The sequence below is a fragment of the Alternaria arborescens genome, assembly GCF_004154835.1.
Source record: "Alternaria arborescens strain FERA 675 chromosome Unknown contig_8, whole genome shotgun sequence".
Taxonomy (NCBI): domain Eukaryota; kingdom Fungi; phylum Ascomycota; class Dothideomycetes; order Pleosporales; family Pleosporaceae; genus Alternaria; species Alternaria arborescens.
The window spans coordinates 298,919-322,930 of record NW_021167863.1 but is presented as its reverse complement, the minus strand read 5'-3'; the positions used below and the strand labels follow the sequence as shown (position 1 = coordinate 322,930).

The following is a 24,012-nucleotide window of genomic DNA, read 5'->3' as shown; positions in this document are numbered from 1 at the left end:
TAGTGGAGAGGAGCTAGGGTTGGCGAGTTTTACTGTTGCACATTAGCAGCTTGGATGATTGATACCCGTGCGATGATTTCAAGCTACCAAATGGCGCAGCATTGGAGAAAACCATAAGTGTGATTGTTTGTTACAAAGTGGGTTTGCGGCTCGATCATCGATGGATGGAACCTTGCAAGCGCATATACGAAGATGCAGACGCAAGCAGCCCCATCTCTGTGAAATGGGACAGATTCGCATGCTCATGGCCCTGTGCAGCGTTTCGCCATATGGGTCCAAGTTGCAAAGCGCTGATCAAAGTTCCCAGTTCCCATGCCTCATTCTCCTCGTATGCAGATGTGGCGTACCAATAACCCCTTAGGGAGATGAAGCGTACTCCGCGGACTACGCCGCAGGCAGAATTCGATTGCAGCAGCGGAGCTGAGATCCTGCAGGAATCACATTTTGCTCCTCAACGTTGTTGAAGAAAAACGCCACATGGCTTCGTGCTAAAGAGTTCTTTTGCTTCCTTGAGGCGTATTGCTTTACATGTTTTCCAATGCCGAGTCAAGTCCGTACTCGCGCATTCTCACGTGCAGCCAACACCAAAAACACATTCAATCCTTAGAGAGGACATACTATTCGAGTTGAACGCAATCTTCTGTGAACACAATCGATCTCTAATCGTGCGTCATGGTTGAATATCGATACGTCGGTAGCAACCATCGCGACTGGGGTCGTACAAGCTATGCGCGCGCAAGCGGAAGAAGCGATGAGATTTGTGGACAACTGCAAGGGATGTGCAAACTGGTTAGATGCTGAGGCTGACGACTCGTACTTGCTCACGCTCAGCATCCTGGTTCCACTCGGTTTCCAGGACCTTGGCAATGCCTTTTCCTGTAGCGCTGTGTGTACTTCTTATGGCATACATTGCTCGAAGCAGACGTCAGAAGAGACCGAGTTGTGCACGAAGTAGCCGTCAATCGCCGCTTAGTAGCTCTTTTGCGCCGCCAGCCGTAGACGTGGGCAGCACAACGAAATAACTCGGGATATTGATCAAAGTTTGTGCAGACGCGGCAAATCGTCGCATCCATCGCTCGTCTCATCGCGACCCAGAGCTGCGCCGCATCGTGTTCTATACCACGCCGCAGATGCGCATTCTTCTTCGTTCACATGACTTCCAGCTGCCTTTTGGGACGGTCATTGGTAGCCGAGCCTCGGTAATAGTGCATCGGAGTGATGTCCGTTCTGCAATAGATCCACCGTGCGTACCGCGATGCTGGGTCGGCGTTGGCTCTCGCGTGTGGATTGTGGCCTGGGCGTGGAGGCTGGTGGGATGTTTGCAGCGCATCTGTAGAAATGCACTGATATCTAATGCAAACAAGGTTGTCGGCAACTGTACCATCATGTTTACCATGACGTCGTTCTGGAATTACATTATCGACGCTAGTCTCAGCACCCGCACATTGCGCAGCAGTGAAAAGCTGGCTGGCTGCCGGCAGCTAACGTATCCCCGCGGTCGGGAAGTTGGTAACTTTCATGGCCAAGCTACAGCTCCTAGCTTCCTGTGCGGGAGGTTGCTTAATGGCCTGTTTGTGATGGGATTTAGACAGAAAAGGGCCGAGATGTTTGTTAAGTATCTCCAAGTGAGCGAACTACTTTGGAGGCGTCAGAACGATGAAACACTTGTATGCGCCGTCTTCACGCTATCACCGTTAACAGGATTCCGAAATTGTTTACACAACAAAAGCGTCTGCACTATGGACTGCTTGCGGTTGAAGATGAGGTAAGGTGGCCTGCAATGTCGATCTGTTGACCTAGACCTCTATTTAGGTCTCGTGCGACAATGGGGAATTTCCAGAATGATGATCAACAACAGTGCCCCTTGTGTTGACATAGTTTAGAGGCTAATCACGTTCGTGTACTCAATAATGCAACTTGACTCGGGGATGTACGGACCGACATAATTGGCATCCGCTGTCATTTGAACATCGCACAAACTCTGACAGGGTCCGCCGCGAACGGGAGTGTCGTCAACAGAAAGACAGCGCTGCTCTGAGTGGCGTCGGTCTTGGGATCTTGTATCACCAAGTTGCCTGGCTAAAGGGAGTAGGCAGTGTTTTCGTTTCGCCGAATTCGATAGTCGCTTGGCGATTGTCAGTTCCGAACCTATTTTTGTTGTGACAGCAAGCCCCAAAGAGTTTTGCCCGCTCTTGTTCGCTCAGCGTCGCTCTTCAGTCGTCTCCGGAATGAATGCGCATGTGATAACTTTACAGTACCAGATTGTAAAAGACCGGACGATTAGGATCTTGATATTGGAAAACGAAACAACGCTCAGCCGTACCGCGGGAGGAGAGTTCACGGCCCGCGTGCACCCCGATTGGGAAAGCGAAGATGCAGATCGGAGCCTCTTTCGGCATTGAAGTAGGGAGCGTGCCATATCTCAATGTGCCAACAGGGGTAGACAGTTCGAATGAAGTTTTCACCAAGTGATCGACGTCGGGATTGAGCGCATCTCAACTGTGACGATGCGGAGATGCTCGAGGAATGTATCTGGCCGGGTCCAGCCGTAGGATGCTCGATAAAACAGTCGCTCAACAGTGGGGAGCGTCAATACGGTCAATCCCGTAGTGGGGGTTTAGTTCAAGACTAGGACGCCTCGCCGTGGTCTTCGAAGAGCGCACACCAGACGTTTTGTATCATACTGACACCACGGAAAGTAGTATACTTGAACTCTGTTTCGAGCCACGGTGTACGACTTACTGAGAGCAAGAATCAAAACGAAGCAGTTCTGAAATACTATGTATTTCCAGCATTGTCCATGTTGCATCATTGAGCGTCGAGTGTAGTCGTGCAGAGGGATAGTTTAGTGTTTGATATTATCCGTAGTACTGCTAGCCAAAATCCGACTTGTGCTGATCGTTCTCTGATGGAAAAGGCGAACAGATGGTATATGTGGTGCTGGTTAAGGCGTTGATGAGAACAACAGCAAGGATATGTTCTTGCCAGTCTAACACCTTGAAACCGGCATGTGATACTCGGTAGGGATGTTGTCGTCAGGTCGCCGTCTTTATGTGCATGCTGCTTCAAATCGTCACAGGCGCAGATCTATTGCTCTTAGTGGGGACGAGGCGGGTCGTCGCTTCGATCCTACAACTGCCGGGGGATGAGTCCCATATCGAAAATGACGTTTGCGGCCGCTGGGCATTATTGCATGGCAATTCGGTTCTTGTGTGGTTGGAGATGGCAAACTGATACTAGACGGCATAGGCCCGATTGACTCTTCCTCAGTTCCGACCGTTCGGGGGATTCTAAACGGAGGCTTGCAGTGGTGCAGCCGTACGGACAGCAATATCTTGATATTTGTGCATACGGCCAATAGGACGGACTGCGGACTCTGCAGAAGGAATTTAAGCTAGGATGATTGGGAGCAGTGCACTTGAGCCGGGGAAGATGAGCCGGCGGAAGGTGCCAAGACAAGTTAGAGACGGCGCGAGCAGAGGGGTGATCTTTGCTGCATCCAGATATCGAGTCTGCGACCGGGGAGAAGGTTCGCAGTGGGTCGACAAGCCTGATGCTGCAGGTCCTGGCTCGCGTCCGCGCGTGTGCGTGTGCTCTGCGGGTCTTGATGCAGGCGACGGTATGTTGTTATGCTTTGAGCGCAACCAACATGGGGGTTTCTGCCTACTGAGTGACGATGTGATGGCATCGACAAAGATTGTCTTTGACCTTCTGCCAGTGGCCGCCGACAATGGATGCGATGCGCACTGTTGGCTCTTCCCGTCGTCGAAGGCCATGGGTGGATCGGCTGGGTGAATGCAGTCAGTGCGTGCACGGTACCTCAACATAGGGACCGGGCAAGGGAGAAATGCCGGGGACAAGTCCTGGCCTCGCTCGCCAGCACGGTCTCGCCGTCGCGATTAAGGGTGCTTGCGGGCTATAGTCGAGGTTGGGAGCAGGCCGCATCCCACATGCGCCAACGCTCCGTTAGCCCTGGCTCAACCCCCCTGCAACGCCTGACAGAAGGCCCCTGTCCTGTTCACACGAAGCTTTTCTCGAGTAGGTGGGCGGTAGGATCCTCCATCGGGATGTGATAATAACAGGACCATCCGTCCACTGTGGAGAAAGGCAATGTTGCGCCGTTCCATTGCATCTTGGTCGCCATCCTCTAACCCTCTGCTGGCAGCGTCTGTTTTCTTTTTGGTCGCTCTTTCCCTCGCTTGGGACGCGACTACCTCACGAACCGTTGGAAGGAACCCCACGCTCCCCTGCAGAGACAAGCACGACCCTTGCACGCCTCTAGGTCCATCCTGCTCTGCTATCGCCATTACAAGACAGCGGTCCTTCCCCAGCTGCAGCCCCTCGTTCAAGTTAGCTCTAGAGCTTTCACTCTCAAACACCTGCATACGTCCACGAGAGACAGACGGCGTCTGAGCTTCTACCTTGCTACCGTCTTTGTGTAACGGAAACGGCGCTCGTCCCAGCGTCAGCGAATCCAGTACTGCGTTTCACGACAAACATCACGACGACAGGCCAATTCGTCGGCCTCGAATCCACATCGGGTAATTGCATTCACTGCAGCATCAGTCACTTGCTTCACTATCTAGCATTCACATTACTGTGCGCTAGCCATCGGGTACGTCAGGCTCCGTTTGTCGCATCTTATCCGTTAACATGCAAACAGTACGACCTTTCAACATAGACTTCAATTATCACGCATAATCTTAATCGTGTGCGATTGACCAACCTATCTTACCTTTCTATCAATCTACCTGGGCGACTACCAGATGCTTGGGACGTGTGCTAGCCGAAGTGCAACGTCCAGCTAGACGACTACAAGGAGCATCTCACTTCAACATCTCATCCGCTTCACGTACTTGTCATGGATACCGACATGGCGTCATTCGTTCCCGAGCAAGAAGAGATGGATAAGCGATCCAGCGCACTAGTAGCGCCACTGAACATTCAGAAGTCACCAAGAAGGTCGCGATCGCGTGTCGGCCGGGGCGTTTTCGGTCACAGCAGGCAGTCCTCCTCAAGAGGAACTATATCGAGCCGGTCGCAATCACAGATATCGCCTCCTCTAACACCCAAGACTTCCAGTGAGGCTATGGCTCAACAGCAGCAGCAGGAGCAGCAGCATCCTCAACCCGTCTTCCACAACTACCTCCGCGCATTTTACCATTACAGCCCAAGCTCAACGGTATCCTCGTCGACCGACGAATCTTCCATCACCGTCGCCATCAACCAAGGCGACGTTATCCTTGTTCATTCCGTTCATCCTAATGGTTGGGCTGATGGTACACTCTTAGCTTCAGGGGCCCGCGGGTGGCTGCCCACCAATTACTGCGAACCTTATGACAATCCAATAATCCGGAACCTGTTGACCGCCTTAACGTATCTCTGGGATTTGGTGCGCGATGGAGAGAATGGCGATCTCGGTGCATTTTCGAGACAAGATTATGTAAAGGGCATGATTGTTGGCGTGCGCCTGTTTCTCGTAAGTGGATTCAGTAACGGCGTAGACGAAGCGTGTTTCTAGCTCATTCACTAACTTCTATCAGGAAAGGACTGAATGCTTGCAGAAAGACTCACGCCTCATCCTCACCCATGTAAGCTTACGGCGTATGCGGAAAGCTCTCTTGGGAGATTTGTCCACACTAGTCAAGACAGCCAAGACCTTGCAAGAGGCCTTGCAATCGAACGAACTCCAGGTTCCCGTGTTCGAGCACATGGACGAGCTTGTTTTCAAATCATTTAAGCTGGTCACCCGGGCCGTCCGGTTCCTCGACATCTGGACAACGGACGCGGTGGCGCTGTCGCTTTTCGAGCTTGGCGACGCAAGTAGTCATCGACCACTCACCCCGCCGTCCGACTCAGCCGACGCTGCTGTGGAACCAACAGAAACATCAGCTCCCGCTGGCGACAACAGACTTCCAGCGAACGGCTGCGACTCTCCAGTCACACAAGGTACACCGTCTGTACACGACGACTGGTACAGCGCAACCGCACACCCCTCACGAAACCTGAACCGCCTATCGGTTGCCTTTTCTTTGCCCTCAGAGCCAGACTCTCTTCAATCACCGGTACTGCCTTCGCGCTCATCAGTCCAGTCGAAACGTATTTCCGTGACGCACCGATTGTCGTACACCGGTAAATCAGCAAGTGCACGTAAAGGAAGCTTAGCCACCGAGAAGCTGAACGCCGCACACGACGCTTTTTTGGGCTACATTGGTTCTTTCATCGGGCTGCACCTCCAATCACGGTCTTCTGAAGAGCTCGCCCAGATTACCCAACACTCCGTTATTGCGTGTCGCCAACTACTCAAAGTCGTCGAAGAAGTATGGGAACGAGACTCGCGAAGATCCGAACAGCTGGAAGAAGCACGAGATACCATGTATACCCGTTTGACCGACCTAGTGCAAGCGACCAAGGACATGTTCGTGAATGCCGACACTGATGTTGAAGAGGTGGTAGCGCCCGAGGCAGGGAAGCAGATCGTCGCTGCTGCCACAAGCTGCGTTCGCTCTGCTGGTGACTGTGTCACCAAAGCTAGAGCAGTGATTGAGAGGATTGGTGACTTCGAGTTTGAAGCTGAGCCTGCTGGTCTAGGGCTGCCAGAAACGATGTTCAACGAGCCCGATACGGAGAACCAAGTGTCCACGGTTAGGTCCGCCTCGCCGAAACCTACGGATACCGTTCTAGAGACGAACAAACCACTACCCGCTACGCCAATTGAGCAACGTGAGATGCCTCCACCACTAGTCATCTCAGAATCGAAGCCACTTCCTGAGGTGCCGCAACCCTCACCTCTCGATACCAACAGACTCAGCCTTCAACCATCGACCCAGTCCGTCATTGTCGAGAGCCCAACTGCCGTGTCGTTCAGATCGTCCCGATCATCGTTGCCTCCTCTCAATGCGGTACCAACTCCGTCACTACCTCCGCCTCACGCATCTGACTCCGTCGAGAGTCCCATAAGCACGGCCCAGGAAAGTTTCGCCGGTTCTACCAAAACTGATAGCATCTACGTTTCTGTGAATGACGGAAGCAGCACCTACTTCAGTGCCCAAGGTGATTCTGGAAGCATTCTTTCGCACACGTCGACACGTGCTACTACCCCAGATCATTCGCCTACGAAGAAGGAGAGTTGCCAGACTTTAATCAGCAGTTTCGGCAGTTCCTCCGAGCTTCGATCTTTAGCAAGCGAGGATGTCGCTGCTGGCGAAGAACACTTGTTGGAGACTACCTACGTGCATGAATTGATCTATAACAAGGAAGGTCAAATCTCTGGCGGTTCCCTTCCAGCGCTCGTAGAGCAGCTGACCACTTTCGAGTCTACTCCAGACGTCATCTTCGTCAACGCCTTCTATCTTACTTTCCGTCTCTTCACAACACCGCTCGATCTGGCGCAGTGCCTTATCGACCGTTTTGACTACATCGGCAGCAGTCAGACAGTTGGAGTTCCGGTCCGTCTCCGTGTCTATAATGTCTTCAAGGGTTGGCTAGAAAGCCATTGGTGTGGCGAGAGTGACTCTGCTGCTCTGGGCGTGATCCTTGCGTTTGCAACTGGAAAGCTCCGTGCAGCCATGCCTGCTGCTGGCAAAAGACTTGCCGAACTGACTTCCAAGGTGACAGAAGTAAGGGCCGGAGCTCTTGTACCTCGCTTGGTGTCTTCAATCAGCAAGACGGGTGCTTCAAACTCAGCTTTCACCCTTGCTGATAGCAACGTTCCGTCGCCAATTGTAACCAAGAGCCAACTTAACGCCTTGCGAGGTAGTAAAGAGGGCAGAACGCAGTGCAGCATCCTGGACTTCGATCCTCTAGAGCTTGCCAGACAGTTCACCATTATCGAGTCGAGGCTCTTCTGTGCCATTCAGCCCGAAGAGCTCCTTGCCTTGGAATGGACAAAGAAGAAAGATTCCAAGGCTCGCAACGTCAAAGCGATGTCAACTCTCTCGACCGACCTCGCAAACTTGGTTGCCGATACCATTTTGCAGCTTGAGGATGCAAAGAAACGCGCAGTCGTTATCAAACAATGGGTCAAGGTTGCGGCGAAGTGCTTGGAGCTCAACAACTACGACTCACTAATGGCCATCATCTGCTCGCTCAACTCTTCCATGGTCATGCGTCTCAAGCGTACCTGGGAGCTTGTATCTGCAAAGACCAAGACTCGTTTAGACGAACTCAAAGCGATTACCGACGTGGGACGCAACTATGCGGTGCTCCGACAGCGTCTGCAGAACCACATCGCGCCATGCATTCCGTTCGTCGGCATCTATCTTACCGATCTTACTTTTATTGATGTCGGAAACGGCACCACGCGACAGCTTCCTGGTGACTCTGGTTCTGACAGCGTCTCTGTCATCAACTTCGACAAACACATGAAGACAGCCAAGATCATTGGTCAGCTTCAATCATTCCAAGTCCCTTACCGGCTAGCCGCCATCCCAGAGATGCAGGAATGGATGGAGAGCCAGATCCAGCGAATGCACGCAAGCGATCAGGCCAATGTCCAAAGCTATTACCGTCGATCGCTGCTTCTCGAACCGCGAGAGGCACAGCACTCCGTAAGAGGCTCACCATCTATTGACAACAGTGCGCAAAGCACCTTTTCGGCAGAAAGCCGAACCAATTCGAAAGATAAGTTCGAGTTTCTGAACTTCAACTTCTCCACCGCGAACCTGAAGGGTTCATAGACATGTATACTGCGCTTCATTGCGCCCTTCTTCATCAAACGCCTCTGGATGGCGACTTGCCCGACATACCTTAATGTTTGCGTTTTTACTGCATCTGTTCTTGCCCTTTACGTCACGGACACTTACGATACCAATGCCGGAGTCTCTTTTGTTTGTTCTATACCACTTCAGCGATTTCCTTTCTGGGAGGCACATTCATATTTTGCGACGGCAGCTTACAGATATCTGCACAACATTTGATAGCTTTTGCATAGCTACTGAGGCTTCTAAAAGCCTGCGTCAACCGGTTCTTTGGCGTTGGGAAAAGGAAAGAGGTCGCTGTCACGGCAAACGGTGTGTTGCTGCGATCGAGCGCTAAAAAAGCGTTACAAGAATGAGCATTGGAAGACAAAAGGTGTTTTTGTACTCATAGAACCACATGTAGAGTGGTCCATCGGACTGGCAGCTCTCCTCTGAATGAAAAAAATTCTTCAACTCAAAGATCGCCCGTCCACAGCCATACATGCAAGTTGTGAATGATTTTAGTGTTTATCAAACGGAAGAGTCCTATCAAGGAGCCCGTGCCGGATAAGTTGTAACAAACAATCGAGGTAGAGGAATGGATTTTGCTGTATCTTGTGACTCCAGTGACGAAACATACCATAGATGCCTCAGGTAAATTTCTTATAGTACCATTTAGGGACATATGGGTTCTATCTAGGATGATCACAGAGGGCTGGGCTCTTGCCTTCGGGGTGAGATTTCCATGCGGGGTTAAAGCTAGCGATCGGAACCAATGTGCTACCCCTCTATGCCACCATCGCGTCGCACAACCGCCCGCCCACCTGCAACACTTCCCTACTCGTCCACATATGCGCTCGCACATACTCACGATGTCAACACAAGAACTCTTAGTCGATGTACGCTCCCCCAGTGAGTTCTCCACCGGCTACCTCACCTCCGACATCGCACCTACCGTAAACATCGAGTACCAAATCATCGATCAATTACCCGAAATATACGCTGCAAAAGGCATAGTTGTGGGGAAGGATGATGCAATCACACTGTATTGTCGCAGTGGTAGACGCTCAAACATTGCATTGGGGAGACTGAAGGAGCTAGGGTTCACGAGGCTGAGGGATATTGGGGGGTTTGAAGAAGCGAGGAAGGTTTTGGATCGCGAGCAGGTACGAAGACAGTTAGATGCTGAAATGGAGAAGAGCATGGGACAGACGGCCAAAGAGGCAGGGAAAGAAGACGACCCCAAGAAACATGTTAGGGTTAAGAGCTTCGGCGCATTGGTGGATGGGCTGAAAGCGCTTGAGAACTAAGAAGCGCAGGGCAAGACGGAGAGCTGATAATGCATGGGAACCTTCGAAGAATACGATCACGTCAACACTCACGACTAGGCCTCCAATCGACCGTTACACGAAGCGACAATATGGACAGGTGTGATATGAAAATGCGGATGTCGGAGCATGAGTCCGGTTGATTCGATACGATATACAGGTAAATAAATGCTCCCTCAAACGAGTGTGTCAAAGTTGGCTCCCCCTAATCCTTAAAACTGCTGCGTCTTCCTTAGCACTCCCGCTAACTAGTTATGTAGTTCTACAATAATGGTGTCTCTACACGTCCTCTGATCACCTACACATTGCTTTGGAAAGAGAAGCTGTTAGTACTGTCCTTGAACATGGGTGTTATGTCGGTTCCGCTGGTCCTCTTCGTTGGCATGGTCTTGGTGACCCTTACCACGTCCATGTCCACCCTGAGGAGCGTCAGAAGGCATAGTAACTTCAGCGGCGCCAGGGGTGATCTCACTGGCAACTGAGGACGCGGCTGATGAAGCAACAGCGGTACTCAGTGACGAGACAACCGTGGTACTCATGCCTGACTCTACAGCATTTCCTGAAGGCATGGCTCCCGTAGGCATAACGGTACCAGAAGGCATAGTACCATTTGGAGCACCGCCAGGACCTCCGCCCATACCACCAGAATTCTCGTTCTCAACACCTCCATCTTCAGTCCAGTATGCCGCGGGGGTGATATTGTAAGAGTTGGTCGAGTCCATGCCGAACGCCAACCAGCCAAACAGACCCTCAGAGATGTCATCGCCCAGCATGACGTACTCCACGAATGGATCAACATCCTCAGCTTCTTCAGCGAGGATAGAGTCATCCGAGTTCGAAGTGACTTCCTGTTCGTTGCTAGCATAGGGTTCTACCGTGTCGGCGAGTGTGATAAGGTCCTGGTCGAAGAACATCTGTCCCACGTGTGTGATGTGGCCGCCTGAGAGGGTCGAGTTGGCGTTTACGGTTGCGTTGAGTCTGGACATGACGTGGATATGCGTCTACAACACAGTCGTTAGTTGGTATGAATTATGCAAGAAGAAGATCACGCGGAATGGCGAGGACTTACAGCACGGCCGGTGTAATGTCCTGGGAAGATGGTCTGAAACACAACAACACCGTTTTCGTCGCTCTGCTGGATGCCACGCAATGCAGTGTTCTGCAAGTTTGACTCGTCATCTTCACCAACCCCGTTACCTTGAGCCACAACACCAGAGTACACACCAGTGGCGTTGCAGTGCCACATCTCGAGGTAAGCCTGGGGAACAGGTTCACATGTGTTCACATCGATGATCTGGATGTCCAACGTCATAGGGATGCCCTCTTGGTTTTCGGTAACGTCTTCTCGCACAAGTTCGCCTTCAACCCAGTAAGGACCTTGTGTGACTTCAGGTGTAAGAATGCAGGAGTTGTTTCCTGCAAAGAGAGTGGCGGGATCGGTGTTGGCAGTGACGCCAGTCATGTTCGACTTGTGATCGGTAGCGAGCACAGTATCAAGGTCACGGATGCGCAGGTATGGTTTGTCTGCTCAATACATCAGCTTCCAGTCTAGGGACTTTTTTCGGGAACAAACGTACCTTGGGCGATGGCCCGCTTAGCTCGAAGCTTTTCCACCATGGCGCTGCGACGAGCGTGCATAGTGATATCGTTACCACGCGCCTTGAGTGTATCATCGCAGTGTGAAAGAGACCGCTTGTTATTTGTCAAGTAGGCTCTCCGCTCAGCAGCATCTCGCGCATGCTGTGCAGCACTTTCGCCTGGGTGTGCGAAAGAGCTCTGAGCCAAGAAGGCGACACTGATAAGGGCGGTAAGCTTCATGATAGGCAGTCGCTTAGTGAACTCGTGAACTAATGTAAAGAAGGAAAGCGATGGCGATGGAGACTTAGACTGCTACCGACCACTGACTTTATATCTGCAGCTCCTTAGCCTCCCTGGGGTCTCTAGATCACGATGTCGATGATGGAAACGAAACAGCAACATGGTGTTCGTCCTCCTATCCTTGACCCATACCCATGCCCTGTATGATCCTCTTCGACCTGTACGAGTCGTCACAAGCATACGCAAGACATGCTACTCTTTCGTAGCTTCAGCCGGGCTTGGCGACATGGAGGTCTGGGAGTATGTACGCTTGGACCCACCATTGGATCACTTCCTATCATTGTTGCTTGGTGTTGTATATGACCGTTGCTGTGACACGAAGCGCGCGTGTACATACCCAAGTGAATTCGCCGCAATCACAGCCCATGATGCAGTTTCCATTGTCGTCCAGAACATTATCACGATACAACCGGTCACAAAGCCCGATAGTTCACATCAACATGCCGAGCCTCAATGTCAATTTCAAGCTGCAGAAGAACCCCATCAATTCAAACCACTAGCCTCGCGTCTCCCCATGCCCGTTCTTCCAGCCCTGGACAACACGGCTAGTCAGCCACGTAAGCCTCCAATGATACACCACGCAACTCAAAGCAAATCAGACCTAACTGAATCAAGAGACCAGATCTCATCACTTGTAGTTTGGTCTCCAACATCTCTGTGTATAGTCGACATGCCTTACGTATGTGCGGGTCGAGGATCGGTAGGTTCCGCCGAAGAAGACGCGTAGACATGTCTTGGCAAACACTTCCAGCACCCAACTCTACTACTTTTGAGGTCAAGCGTACTTCGGGAGAGCCGCATACCCAGCGTGAAACTTTAGAGTGACCAATGAGGCGCTTCTTGATTATGTAGGTGACAGTTCTCGTTCAAGGCAAATCCCGGGCATGAGGCTTGGCGGGCTGTGCTTGCGTAGGTGTGCTAGGAGGCTTGCGCGTGGGCAAGAGACGCGTAGCGAGGGCTAAGCATCTTGCATTGGTGCTTGACCTGATGTTTGGGGGCCGAGAGAGTGCAGACAAGGAAGGAGGGGCGTTTTGACCTTCCAGGATTGCGGAGAGTCACCGATGTAATCCTGAGGATGAACTGCTACGTGAATAGATCTGTGATGTTTGTCTTGTTCTTTTATATCATGTACCAGTCACGACGCTGCAATGCAGAGATTTTGGTGAGGCTTGAGAGCATTATTTTTTCATTCGACCTTCTCGTATCCGTTCTCTGTACGCTGAACAATAAATCGACCACCATGTAAACTCACCCTCCATTAGTCGAGATGCAGCTCGCCTTCACTGTCGGCGTAGGGGTAGTACTTCTGCGTCTCGGTCCATAGCGTCTCTTCGTCCATTTGACTTGCATCTAAGCCTGCAATGATGTCCCTGGTAATCTGTTAGTCTCACTCTTCCAATCGCCGAACTCAACTTACTTGTCTTCAGCTAAAACCTCGAAGCCTGGTACACAGTCAATGAGCGCATACATGACGTAGCTTCCAATGAACGACCACGAGAATCCGACGAGGGCTTCCAGAACCTGAATACCAAGCTGCCGTACATTGCCGTCGAAGAACACTCCGCCAACGATTTCGGTGAACCCATCGTAACCAGCGACTTCTTTCTGCGCAAAACAGCCGGTGGAGATTGTTGCTAGAATACCACCAAGGCAGTGTGTTGCGAAGGTGTCGCCGTGGTCAACCCATCTCCAGCGTCGAGCAAAGTCACTGAACTTGATACGAAGCGCTTGACGACAAAACAGCGCACCAAGTATACCAAAGAAGAAGGCTGTTGGAAGGTCGACAAATCCTGCAGAAGGCGTAATCATGATGAGTCCAGAGATGGCACCCATAAAGCATGAGTCTAGACTCCAGCGTCCCACTTCCACGTAGGTGTAAACCATCCACGTGAGCGCCCCACTTGCAGCACAGAGGTTCGTAACACACAAGGCCATTACGGACTTGAAGTTGAATGCTAGAGTCGTCCCAGCATCAAAAGCCAGCCACGAACCCCAAATACTGATCAGAGCGAGAAGTTGGCAAAGTGAGTTGACAGGACGGTGGACGACCAAATGGGATGGCGTTCGGGTCGATGACTTGCGTGAGCGGAACAACGGGTATGAGAGATATACGGACAAGGCCGTCGCTGTCGCTCCAGAATTAATATGTACTGGCGTACCGCCCGCAAAATCCACCACGCCTAGATCCATGAGAAAACCACCACCCCATACCATGTGAGCTAAGGGGTTGTAAACGAAGGTAGACCAGAGCTATTGTTGGTCAGTTGACCTCGTTGGCGCAATCGAGTTGTGTGAACTCACAAATATGAATGGTATCAATGGAAGTATTCTCCCTCTCTCACATGCACCGCCGACAGCGATAGCAGCCACCGTAGCTTGGAAGACCAATTGGAAGAAGCTGAACAACACTGCAGGAATTGTTCCAACGGGTTCTGCTAGGACATTCTTGTGAAATGCGTATTTGAAGTCTCCGAAGACCGCTCCTCCCTCACCGTATGTCAAGGTATATCCAATGAGAAACCATTGGATTGAGCAAACGATTACTGATAGGATAGCTGGCATGATGGCTGCCAGAGAGTTGGAACGTGTTGTATAACCAGAGTAGGCTATACCTACAGCCGGTATGATACCCCAGCCTTGACAAAATCAGCCAACGTGGTGAGTATCTGTGGAAGATATACGTACAAAATACCGAACAGACGAGCACAAAGAGCGTATCAGTTCGATCGCAAGCCTCCCAGGCCTGCAGCACCTCTGTAGGTAATCCCATAGTCAATAACTGTTACACGAAGCCGACCCCTAAGATTGAGCAGGCGGCTCTTTGACAATCCTTGTGAAGATACAATTGAGAATAACGAGTCCGTAAGGTGAAAGACGTCGACATGGGTTTAAGCAGCCCGCAGGAACAAGCAAGCCACCTCGGCTGGACGCAACCCGCTCCCGGTGTCCGCATTCCATCCCAAAGCGCCCAGTATTGAGGCGCTTGATAGGCACCAAGAAAGGATGTCATTGGCTTGACTACAGGTTGATGTCGATCGCGGCGCGACAATAAAGATAAGGAAGCGTCCCGACGGTCAACAACAGGAGAGCTGGTCGAGCAGTGCATTAGTCGACATTCAGCCTAGCATCAACGCGTGGTACCCGTGACTCTATGGTTTGCTTCTGCAACGCGCCATATCCAGATATGGGGGTTCCAACAAGTCGATGAAGGACAAAAGAAAGTTGATGAAGCGTTATGAAAGTCTCGGTCGTTGCACACGGCGGATCCATCTCCACATTTGGTCGCACTAACGTCATTTTGAGCCTGCGCGAACTTTCCAAGGTTGGAAGGCACAACTCCAACTACGAATTGTGAACGCTGTCCCTGACTAACCTACTCGAAATGTCCGATAGCGAAGAGAACGATGTCTTTGGCGTTGGACAGGATTTTGTTCCTCCAGCGCCCATTAAACCTGCTGGCGATTCCGAAATAGATTTCGACGGTCTGCTGGCACCCCCACTCAGGCTTCATGAGGATCTGAAGAACGGTTGCGGCGGGCAGCTATGGCCAGCTGGCATGGTCCTGAGCAAATATATGCTCCGGAAGCATAAAGATGATCTCGCGGGCAAAGAGATAGTTGAACTCGGCGCCGGAGGAGGGCTGGTCGGGTTGGCGGTTGCGATAGGTTGTAAGGTCGATACTACGCTGCATATCACAGATCAAGAACCAATGTTTGAACTCATGAGGCGTAACATTGCGTTAAATTCTCTGCAGTCTCGTGTCAGCGCGTCGATATACGATTGGGGCGAACCGACGCCGTCACACCTACCAAGACACCCGGATATCATCCTAGCAGCAGACTGCGTATATTTCGAGCCCGCATTTCCATTACTGCAACAGACGCTAAAGGATCTGATCGGCGAGACTACTGTGTGCTATTTCTGCTTTAAGAGGAGGAGACGAGCGGATCTGACATTCATGAAGACGGCGCGGAAGATGTTCGATGTGCAGGAGGTGGTCGATGATCCTGATAAGGGGGTATATTCAAGAGAGAAACTGTTCTTGTAAGCGTAAATGAACCGACCATTAGCAGTGGCTAATACATGCAGATATCGCATCACTAAGAGGACTACGTGATGAGAAGGGTTCAAAGAGTAGCACGCCAGCGTCTAAGTGGGTGATTTGATGCGAAAACTCCTAGTGTGTGCTTCCATTGGCCATGGGGTTTAGGTATTCCAAAGTTTGGAAGTCTCGATTCGCAGCTCAACCTTCATTACATCTTTCTTTCCGATTCATGGGGCCTCCTGTTCAGAATGCTCGCTCGTAAGAAGAACATCATCATCATCATCATCATCGTTCATCTGTCAGCCACACTAGGCTATGCTTAGGGGTAGTAGGCTTTGATGAAAGTACTGAGTTATTATTCGACATGATACTCAACCCTTTGATTCTATCTTCAATCGCCCACGCAACTTATGCGCTCTCCTTGTTCTTACGATGACTACTAGCCTCGTGCCGATTCTCAAAGAACTTGGCCGTAATCCCAATGAGCGCAATGACAGTCGAAACCGCTAGGAAATTGACAACCATATTGCCCTTTTCCCATTCCTCTTCCACCTTGATGCCATCCCTACGCAGCTTCCTTCGCCTAGCCCATATATGATCATTTACGTTGTCCTGCGTTTCTTTGTGCCTTATGTCGTCAAAATGGGGAACTTGATTGCCTTGCTTCTGCTGTCCTGGACCAAAGCCGCCCCATTCGCCGTAGGACTCTTGACCGGCATCCTTGCCTGCTTCCCCTCGTTCGTGTGCGTTGGAATATGCGTATTCGGCTCGCTTCGCACCATGGCGTCCATAGCCACCAGATTTGTAGAACGAAGGCGGTGGGCCTCGGAAGGTACTGCGCTTCTTGTTCAGCCCACTAGCTGGTCTTGAGCCATAGGCAGCGGAGCTGTAGCTCCCTTGCGGGTATTCATTCCCGCTCTGTCCCCATCGCGACTGCCGTTGTGAATGCTCCAGTTGAGCGTCGTATTGTGCACGTTTCTCTGGGACGGAGAGAACGTGGTAGGCTTCGCTTATAGCGACGAAACGTGTCGAGGCTTCGGGATCATTGCGGTTGTGGTCCGGGTGGTTTTTCTTGGAGAGGGTATAGAATTGGCGCTTGATTTCAGAGGCAGAAGCCGTCGAGGTCAGATGCAACGTCTCATAGTGGTTGACCAGCCCATCGGCGGGTCGTGGTGCTGTGGCATGCAAGTGTGCGACCTGAATGCGCCGCGGAGGAGCAGGTATTGTGCGACGGAGACATGCGTGACAGACGTATTGCGATGACAGGCTCGGTAGACGCGGGGCCGAGGATGAAGCGATTGATCGCAGGAGAGTAGATGGGCGGGGTGGCATTGCCCATTACCAGTATCTGGGGGTGTAGGTGCCCATGCAGGAAGTATGGGTTTGAGTGAAGGGTGGGCGCGCATGGAGGACGTCATCGCCAAGTTGCCGAGGCTAAGACAAGCATGGCCTAGCTGTGGCTAATCGACCGAATGCGTGGGCGACAGCCCACCGGCGTCTGTTAGCGGGGCGATTCGAGAGGCTCGTAAATTTCAAGATTGTCCACGAGACAAGCACTGAACGATCTCCACGGTCAACATGGCGGCCAAGGTAGCGGACGAAGTCGCCAACTTGAAGTGTACGGCTTTCTGCGACCTCTTCGCGCGCGTTGTAGCCGCTAACAGCATACAGTGGACGACACCAGCAGTAAGCCAACCAACGGCGCAGCACAGGACGGCGACAAGCCCACAGGCGACGTGGACCATGAAGACTCGGACGACGACAATGAGGCCGAGGATGGTGCCCCCGAAGGCGGCGAGGGTGCTGCGAAAAAGAAGAAGAAGAGAAAGCCCCGAAAGAAGAAGAAGGCTGGGGCAGCAGGCGGCGCAGGAGGACCCAAGGTGCAGACATCACCGCCACGAGTCCGCATTGACGAGCTCTTCCCCAACAACTCGTATCCCGAGGGCGAAATCCAGGAATACGTCAACGAGAATGCGTACCGCACCACGTCCGAAGAGAAGCGCCACCTCGACCGCATGAACAACGACTTCCTCACAGAATACCGTAAAGGCTCAGAGATTCACCGTCAAGTCCGGCAATGGGCTCAGAACTGGATCAAGCCTGGTATGTCGCTTACCGAGATTGCCGAGGGCATCGAGGACTCGGTTCGCGCCTTGACAGGACATCAGGGTCTGGAGGACGGTGATGCGCAAATAGCGGGCATGGGCTTCCCAACTGGTCTGAGCATAAACCATTGTGCCGCACATTACACACCCAACGCGGGCAACAAGATGGTCATCAACTACGAGGACGTGATGAAGGTCGATTTTGGTGTACACATCAACGGTCGCATTGTCGACAGCGCCTTCACTCTGACCTTTGACCCTGTATACGACAACTTGATCAACGCCTGCAAGGCCGCTACCAATGCTGGTATCAAGGAGGCCGGTATCGATGTTCGCATGAGCGATATCGGGGCTGCCATCCAAGAAGTCATGGAGAGTTACGAGGTGGAGATCAAGGGACAGATGCTGCCCGTCAAGTGCATAAGGAACCTTAACGGTCATTCCATTGGCCACTACACCATTCATGGCGGCAAGACCGTGCCCATCGTCAAGGGCGGCGACCAAACAAAGATGGAAGAAGGCGAGACATTTGCTATCGAAACGTTCGGTAGCACAGGAAAGGGTTATGTTCGAGACGACGTAAGCCACTCACCCAACCTTCTGCACTCTACTCAACTAACAACCACCTCAGATGGAGACATCACATTACGCCAAGAGGGCGGATGCACCGAAAGTCGCTCTTCGTGTTTCTTCGGCGAAGACACTACTTAACTCCATTACGAAGAATTTCGGTACTCTGCCTTTCTGCAGGCGGTACCTCGATCGATTGGGCCATGACAAGTACCTCTTGGGCTTGAACAACCTGGTCAGTGCGGGTATCGTCGAGGCTTACCCTCCACTGTGCGACATCAAGGGTAGTTACACGGCACAGAGCGAACATGTAAGTAATCCAGGTGGTTGACTAGTCTTTGCAAGAACATTTGCTGACGCATGATAGACATTCGTACTCCGACCCAACTGCAAGGAGATTCTCAGTCGCGGTGACGACTACTAAGCTCCACTTTTATGCTGCACATGACTTATTGTCATACTTGTAGTGGATTATAACAAGTAGAGATGAGGCTTCAGGGTTTCCATTCATGAGGTAATGGCTTCACGTTCGGAGTCAGGCATAGCATACATCAGAAACAACAAACAGTAAACAAACAGCATAGCTCATTGATCAAGGGTCATTTGCTCGGCTTTGCAATTTGCGTGTTGTTGAAGACTGGCGTGTCAGGACCAGTACATATATAAAACAAGTAGGCGTGCCGACGCATCATGTCCTCAAAACCCCGACGAAGACTCCAGTAAATGGCATTAGACATGGTTAGGAGCTGGTCATCATCACCACCACGAAAACGTGCATTTGAGTCTGAAAGTCCAAGTATTGCATTGAGACAAGTCATCGTACGTGTCAGAAAACTATACTACGCTCGCTCTTGAGCACTAGATTGATATGATATCGCTTCGCGAGAACCAAAGGAATCTAAGGCAATTTCCCCCTTCTCCTGTCCACAAATGTCATTTTTGAGGTGCTTAACCCTCGAAGGTGAAGCTGGTGCCGAGCTTGTGGCCGGCCTCGTTCAGCTTCTGGGTATCGAAAGAGCCACCAATACCGAAGGTCAAACCGCTGTTGACCTTGGTGTTGTAGGCGAGGGAAGCAATTCCAAGGTTGTTGATCTTGGCCTATATGGGATTAGCATGAACGCCCTCGTGCATACCAGGGACCACCATACCTTAGCGAAAGACGCAGGGTCAAGCTTGTACTTGGCAGCGAGCTCAAGGCCAACGTTGTTGCCAGACTTTGAGTCCCAGACAGCGCGAGCACCGGCCTCAACAGCGGGGTTGACGCGCTGGTAGTAAGAGGCGGTGAAGACGCTCAGGGAGTTGGTGGCAGTGACGGCAGCGTTGTAGAGAGGGGTGGTGTATCCGACAGCGGCGGAGTACTTGGTGATGGCAGCCTTCTGCACATCGTAACCGACCTCACCACCGACGACCATGCCCTCGTGGCTAACGACAGCATCGGCAGTGGTGCCAATTGCGCCGGCGGCCGAGTAGTCGACGAAAGCACGGCCGTGGAAAGCGGGCTGCTTGAAGTGAAGGTTGACCTTCTGGCCCTTGTTGCCGGCAGCGGGGCTGAAGTTGGAGAGAACCTCGGTCTTCAAGCCGCTGGCGAAGGTGTCGTTGAGCTCGACCTTGGTCGCCAGCATGTTGGCAGTGTTCCATGACTGGGTGATGCTGATGCCTGCGTCGTCGGTTGTCAGCAGGTTGATCCCGTAGCCGCTTACAGAAGCACCCTTTTTGCCTGGGGGCTGCTTCATGTAGAATATATAAGACTGAAAGTTGGAAGACGTATGAATGGGAATTACGAGGCTCGTAGAGCGGGGGAGAAATGAATGGTTTGTCGTACCGTTGGAAAGCGACTTCTTGCCCTCAAGCTGGTTGGTTCGTTAGCAATGGTATTTTTCCGCGTACTGTCGCATACTTACAGAAGAGGTGACTGGCCCATCGTGGGCAGAGGTTCCCTTGGCGGTGAAGTTGACACCGTTGGGGGCCTTAAGCTTGACCTCAAGGGCAGCTGCGGGCGCGTCAGTGCTTGAGCTTGGGAGTCAATTGGTGTCGCGGACCTGCGGCAGTGTGGTAGAAGTCCTTGTTGATAAGCTGGCGGCTCTGTTAGCAATGGCGCCATGCGGGAGCTCGTCGCGGGGAGCCAAAACATACGTCGTTCGAGGCCTTGGCGATGTCGCTGAACGCCGGCGGCGGGAACTTGGGGATGATCTTCTCGACCTTGACGTATTCAGTCATAATGGCGGTTTGGTGGGGGATGCGATGGAGGATAGAGGGGTGTTTTGGGGGTGGTGTTGCTGGCTGGAAGCAAAACTTCTTGAGAAGTCACGGCAAGGGTCCGCGCTAGTAATCCCGGATGATCTTCGTGCTGCCAGTTGGTCGGCAACGTGCGCGGATGGGAGCTCATCTATTCACCCATCTGACTCCATACTGGCCGTTGTTTCATACGCTTTGTTGTCTGGTCTTGGTATGCATCGTCCAGAACCTCTTTCATTCTACTTGACACTGGCTTGATCCGATTGACACCTGCCATCTGTCCTTCTCAACCACGGAAATGCTCTCAGGCGCAGTCACCCTCGCGCGTGCCATCGTCTTCCAGTTGTTCGACCCACTCGCCCACGTATATGTCGTCGCCAGTCCTTCCTTGACCGGAAGCTTTGTACAGCACAAGAACAGCACATGCCATGAGGGGTGGGGTTGTCTGCTTGGGCGACAACGTTGACCCTGCAAGCACATCCCCATGCCACTATAAACCAATCACCATTTCAAGGGCGAAGACTGCCAACCTATTTGCCAATTCCTGCGGTTTCCATGTCGAGTCTAGCAGTCGAACAGGATCGAAGCAGTCTAGATATATGCTTAGTCTGCGTCTGGAGCGAAGCAGCCCCGGAGCTCTTGATCCCTTCTCCTCATGCTCGTTCTTGTTCCCATCGCATAGTGCAAGCCAGTGCCTCCGTCGGCTTTTCTTGGTTACATCTTAGAATCTTAGAGACCCTTTCCTGGGCTGCAGTTCCGATTGTTCAATTCGCATGAAGTGCGTTGAAGCACCGATGGAAGGGAGACATGGGTTGCCTATGTAATCGAATCCAGCCTTACCATCGGTGGCCGATCTCGGGTTCCCAGACGGCTCTACTCCGCGCCCCGCTAAATAAATAAAACTCCTAGAGTGACTCTGACGTTGATTATTCTAGCGCACGCGTCTGGACTTGCAACAATACAACAATTAGTCTTGTACTATTTTTTTTTAAACGTAGAGGCACCTCTGCATACACCGGATACACGTTTCCTTGGCTAGACTCGCTGTTCAGAAGAGAGCCGGATCTCCACAAGCTCGCCAACATCACAACCACAATGTCTACCTTTGGTACGCACTTCAGGGTCACCACGTACGCACCCACCTACCATATGATCTACTATAGTATACTGAACCCCGTAGCTATGGTGAATCCCACTGTCTTTCCGTCGGCGCCATAATCGATGGTTGCCCGCCTGGCATGGCCCTCACTGAGGACGACATCCAACCCCAGATGACGCGCCGTCGACCCGGCCAGTCCGCTATCACAACACCCCGCAATGAGAAGGACCGTGTAGAGATTCAGTCCGGTACAGAGTTTGGCATCACATTAGGCACCCCAATTGGCGTCCGGGTCATGAACGAGAACCAGCGCAAGCAAGATTACGGCAACCAGACCATGGACAAGTACCCGCGACCCAGCCATGCCGACTGGACATACTTGGAAAAGTACGGTGTGAAGGCTAGCTCAGGTGGTGGACGCAGTAGTGCACGAGAGACGATTGGTGCGTGACTTTACGCGCGATCACCACGCGAGTGCTGACAATACCCAGGAAGAGTAGCAGCTGGCGCCATAGCAGAGAAGTACCTGCGCGAAGCCTACGGTATCGAGATCATCGCCTTCACCAACTCCATCGGAAACGAGTTCCTCTTCCCCCCCACACCCGAACACCCCACCGCATCCACGAACCCAGAGTACCTCAAGCTCATCGACTCAATTACACGCAACAAGGTAGACGAGTTTTTGCCTGTGCGATGCCCGAGCGAAGAAGTCACAAAGCGTATGGAGGACTTGATCGCCAAGTACCGCGATGCGCAGGACAGCATAGGTGGCACAGTGACTTGCGTCATAAGAGGCTGCCCAACAGGCTTGGGAGAACCATGCTTTGACAAGCTGGAAGCCAAGTTGGGACATGCCATGCTGTCGATACCGGCGACTAAGGGGTTTGAGATCGGCTCTGGCTTCGGAGGCGCACAAGTGCCTGGTTCAATTCACAATGATGCCTTTGTCAAGGCTCCTGCTGTTCCGGCTGGCGAGAACCCTGATGCAAGTAAATATCGTTCGAAACCAAAGCTCACTACCAAGACGAATAATTCAGGTGGTATTCAAGGCGGTATCACGAACGGCGCGCCCATCTACTTCAACGTAGCGTTCAAGCCCGCAGCAACTATTGGGCAGGCACAGTCGACAGTCACCTACGACCAGGAAGAAGGTATTTTAGAAGCCAAGGGCAGACACGATCCTTGTGTAGTGCCTCGTGCAGTGCCCATCGTTGAGATGATGGCTGCATTGGTCATTATGGATGCTGTACTGGCTCAGCAGGCGAGACAGGGCGCAAGAAGTCTGCTGCCGCCACTGAAGGGTGTTCTGCCCGTCAATGGTGCATGAATAGACTGAAAGGCACTGGTCGGGTATAATGGGAGTTAAGGTGTCAGAGGCTGCGAGTTTTCCAACATTATTACCCCCAAGACAGAAAAGGTTATCAATCTTGATGTACAGATAGACACGTCACCGCTCAACAACTCAAGACCCATGGATAAGCTTGGGAAATTGCTCCAACATGCTCTTTTTCTTCCAATTCGAACTATGAGAACTCGAGCCAGAGACTCCCATTCAAATCGAAAGGTGATTCACCTCGAACAGATCTGGCCACACCATTCGGCCGAACTGACAAACGTGACGAAGAGGCGACAATTTCACATGCGAACAGGCTACGCGGAAAGGTTAGTGGTCGCATCTGGACCTTTGGTGCATGGCAAGTGGTCGGTATGTTGAAGAGTGGTATTGTAGAGTAGTCGAGACAATTCCGGTATAATGGTAAAGGCACCGCCACCTGGTAATACCTTGATCCGTAAACAAGCCGAAGTTCACCGGAGACTAACGGCAATGGATTGGCAGCGGATGCTATCGGGCCTTCCTCTCCACCAAAAGCAAGAACCCTGGAGATCGGTTGCTAGCGCATGACATATGACATACTCCGCCATGACAACCCCTCTTCTTCCAGTTTATCTTCTTGTCCACAAGCAGCGCTTCTCAGGTGCCGCTCCCTCTTGTCTCGCCGACATCGAGATTGCGCACCAGGGCATGTTCCTCCTTGAGCCTATGTGACGCGGCCGTGACAGATCGATCCAGTGC

At 52.0% G+C, this 24,012-nt stretch overlaps 11 protein-coding genes across 11 annotated transcripts; 6 read left to right on the top strand and 5 right to left on the bottom strand.

The window, feature by feature from the left end:
* Positions 1-4,873: 4,873 nt before the first annotated feature.
* On the top strand, positions 4,874-8,678 carry AA0111_g4309 (hypothetical protein; the record flags this gene model as incomplete). The annotated part of the gene is made up of 2 exons (XM_028650297.1): positions 4,874-5,479; positions 5,544-8,678. The coding sequence occupies 2 exons, from the start codon at positions 4,874-4,876 to the stop codon at positions 8,676-8,678; spliced, it is 3,741 nt and encodes a 1,246-aa protein (XP_028507749.1).
* Positions 8,679-9,550: 872 nt separating this feature from the next.
* Positions 9,551-9,988, top strand: AA0111_g4308 (hypothetical protein; the record flags this gene model as incomplete). Its single annotated transcript, XM_028650296.1, has 1 exon — positions 9,551-9,988. One exon carries the CDS (start codon positions 9,551-9,553, stop codon positions 9,986-9,988), a length of 438 nt encoding a protein of 145 aa, XP_028507750.1.
* A 344-nt stretch (positions 9,989-10,332) lies between these two features.
* On the bottom strand, positions 10,333-11,824 carry AA0111_g4307 (hypothetical protein; the record flags this gene model as incomplete). Its single annotated transcript, XM_028650295.1, has 3 exons — positions 10,333-11,007; positions 11,076-11,530; positions 11,584-11,824. 3 exons carry the CDS (start codon positions 11,822-11,824, stop codon positions 10,333-10,335), a joined length of 1,371 nt encoding a protein of 456 aa, XP_028507743.1.
* Positions 11,825-13,142: 1,318 nt separating this feature from the next.
* AA0111_g4306 (hypothetical protein) lies at positions 13,143-14,446 on the bottom strand (the record flags this gene model as incomplete). Its single annotated transcript, XM_028650294.1, has 3 exons — positions 13,143-13,254; positions 13,302-14,134; positions 14,186-14,446. The coding sequence occupies 3 exons, from the start codon at positions 14,444-14,446 to the stop codon at positions 13,143-13,145; spliced, it is 1,206 nt and encodes a 401-aa protein (XP_028507744.1).
* Positions 14,447-15,266: 820 nt separating this feature from the next.
* AA0111_g4305 (hypothetical protein) lies at positions 15,267-15,932 on the top strand (the record flags this gene model as incomplete). Its single annotated transcript, XM_028650293.1, has 1 exon — positions 15,267-15,932. One exon carries the CDS (start codon positions 15,267-15,269, stop codon positions 15,930-15,932), a length of 666 nt encoding a protein of 221 aa, XP_028507741.1.
* Positions 15,933-16,337: 405 nt separating this feature from the next.
* Positions 16,338-17,261, bottom strand: AA0111_g4304 (hypothetical protein; the record flags this gene model as incomplete). The annotated part of the gene is made up of 1 exon (XM_028650292.1): positions 16,338-17,261. The coding sequence occupies one exon, from the start codon at positions 17,259-17,261 to the stop codon at positions 16,338-16,340; it is 924 nt and encodes a 307-aa protein (XP_028507742.1).
* A 246-nt stretch (positions 17,262-17,507) lies between these two features.
* On the top strand, positions 17,508-19,028 carry AA0111_g4303 (Methionine aminopeptidase 2-2; the record flags this gene model as incomplete). The annotated part of the gene is made up of 4 exons (XM_028650291.1): positions 17,508-17,547; positions 17,601-18,613; positions 18,666-18,914; positions 18,972-19,028. The coding sequence occupies 4 exons, from the start codon at positions 17,508-17,510 to the stop codon at positions 19,026-19,028; spliced, it is 1,359 nt and encodes a 452-aa protein (XP_028507747.1).
* Positions 19,029-19,552: 524 nt separating this feature from the next.
* On the bottom strand, positions 19,553-20,821 carry AA0111_g4302 (Mitochondrial outer membrane protein porin; the record flags this gene model as incomplete). The annotated part of the gene is made up of 6 exons (XM_028650290.1): positions 19,553-19,702; positions 19,753-20,261; positions 20,427-20,454; positions 20,506-20,594; positions 20,644-20,677; positions 20,738-20,821. 6 exons carry the CDS (start codon positions 20,819-20,821, stop codon positions 19,553-19,555), a joined length of 894 nt encoding a protein of 297 aa, XP_028507748.1.
* A 322-nt stretch (positions 20,822-21,143) lies between these two features.
* AA0111_g4301 (hypothetical protein) lies at positions 21,144-21,269 on the bottom strand (the record flags this gene model as incomplete). Its single annotated transcript, XM_028650289.1, has 1 exon — positions 21,144-21,269. The coding sequence occupies one exon, from the start codon at positions 21,267-21,269 to the stop codon at positions 21,144-21,146; it is 126 nt and encodes a 41-aa protein (XP_028507745.1).
* A 665-nt stretch (positions 21,270-21,934) lies between these two features.
* Positions 21,935-23,265, top strand: AA0111_g4300 (Chorismate synthase; the record flags this gene model as incomplete). Its single annotated transcript, XM_028650288.1, has 3 exons — positions 21,935-21,969; positions 22,020-22,381; positions 22,430-23,265. 3 exons carry the CDS (start codon positions 21,935-21,937, stop codon positions 23,263-23,265), a joined length of 1,233 nt encoding a protein of 410 aa, XP_028507746.1.
* A 594-nt stretch (positions 23,266-23,859) lies between these two features.
* Positions 23,860-23,985, top strand: AA0111_g4299 (hypothetical protein; the record flags this gene model as incomplete). Its single annotated transcript, XM_028650285.1, has 1 exon — positions 23,860-23,985. The coding sequence occupies one exon, from the start codon at positions 23,860-23,862 to the stop codon at positions 23,983-23,985; it is 126 nt and encodes a 41-aa protein (XP_028508182.1).
* Between the last annotated feature and the right edge of the window lie 27 nt (positions 23,986-24,012).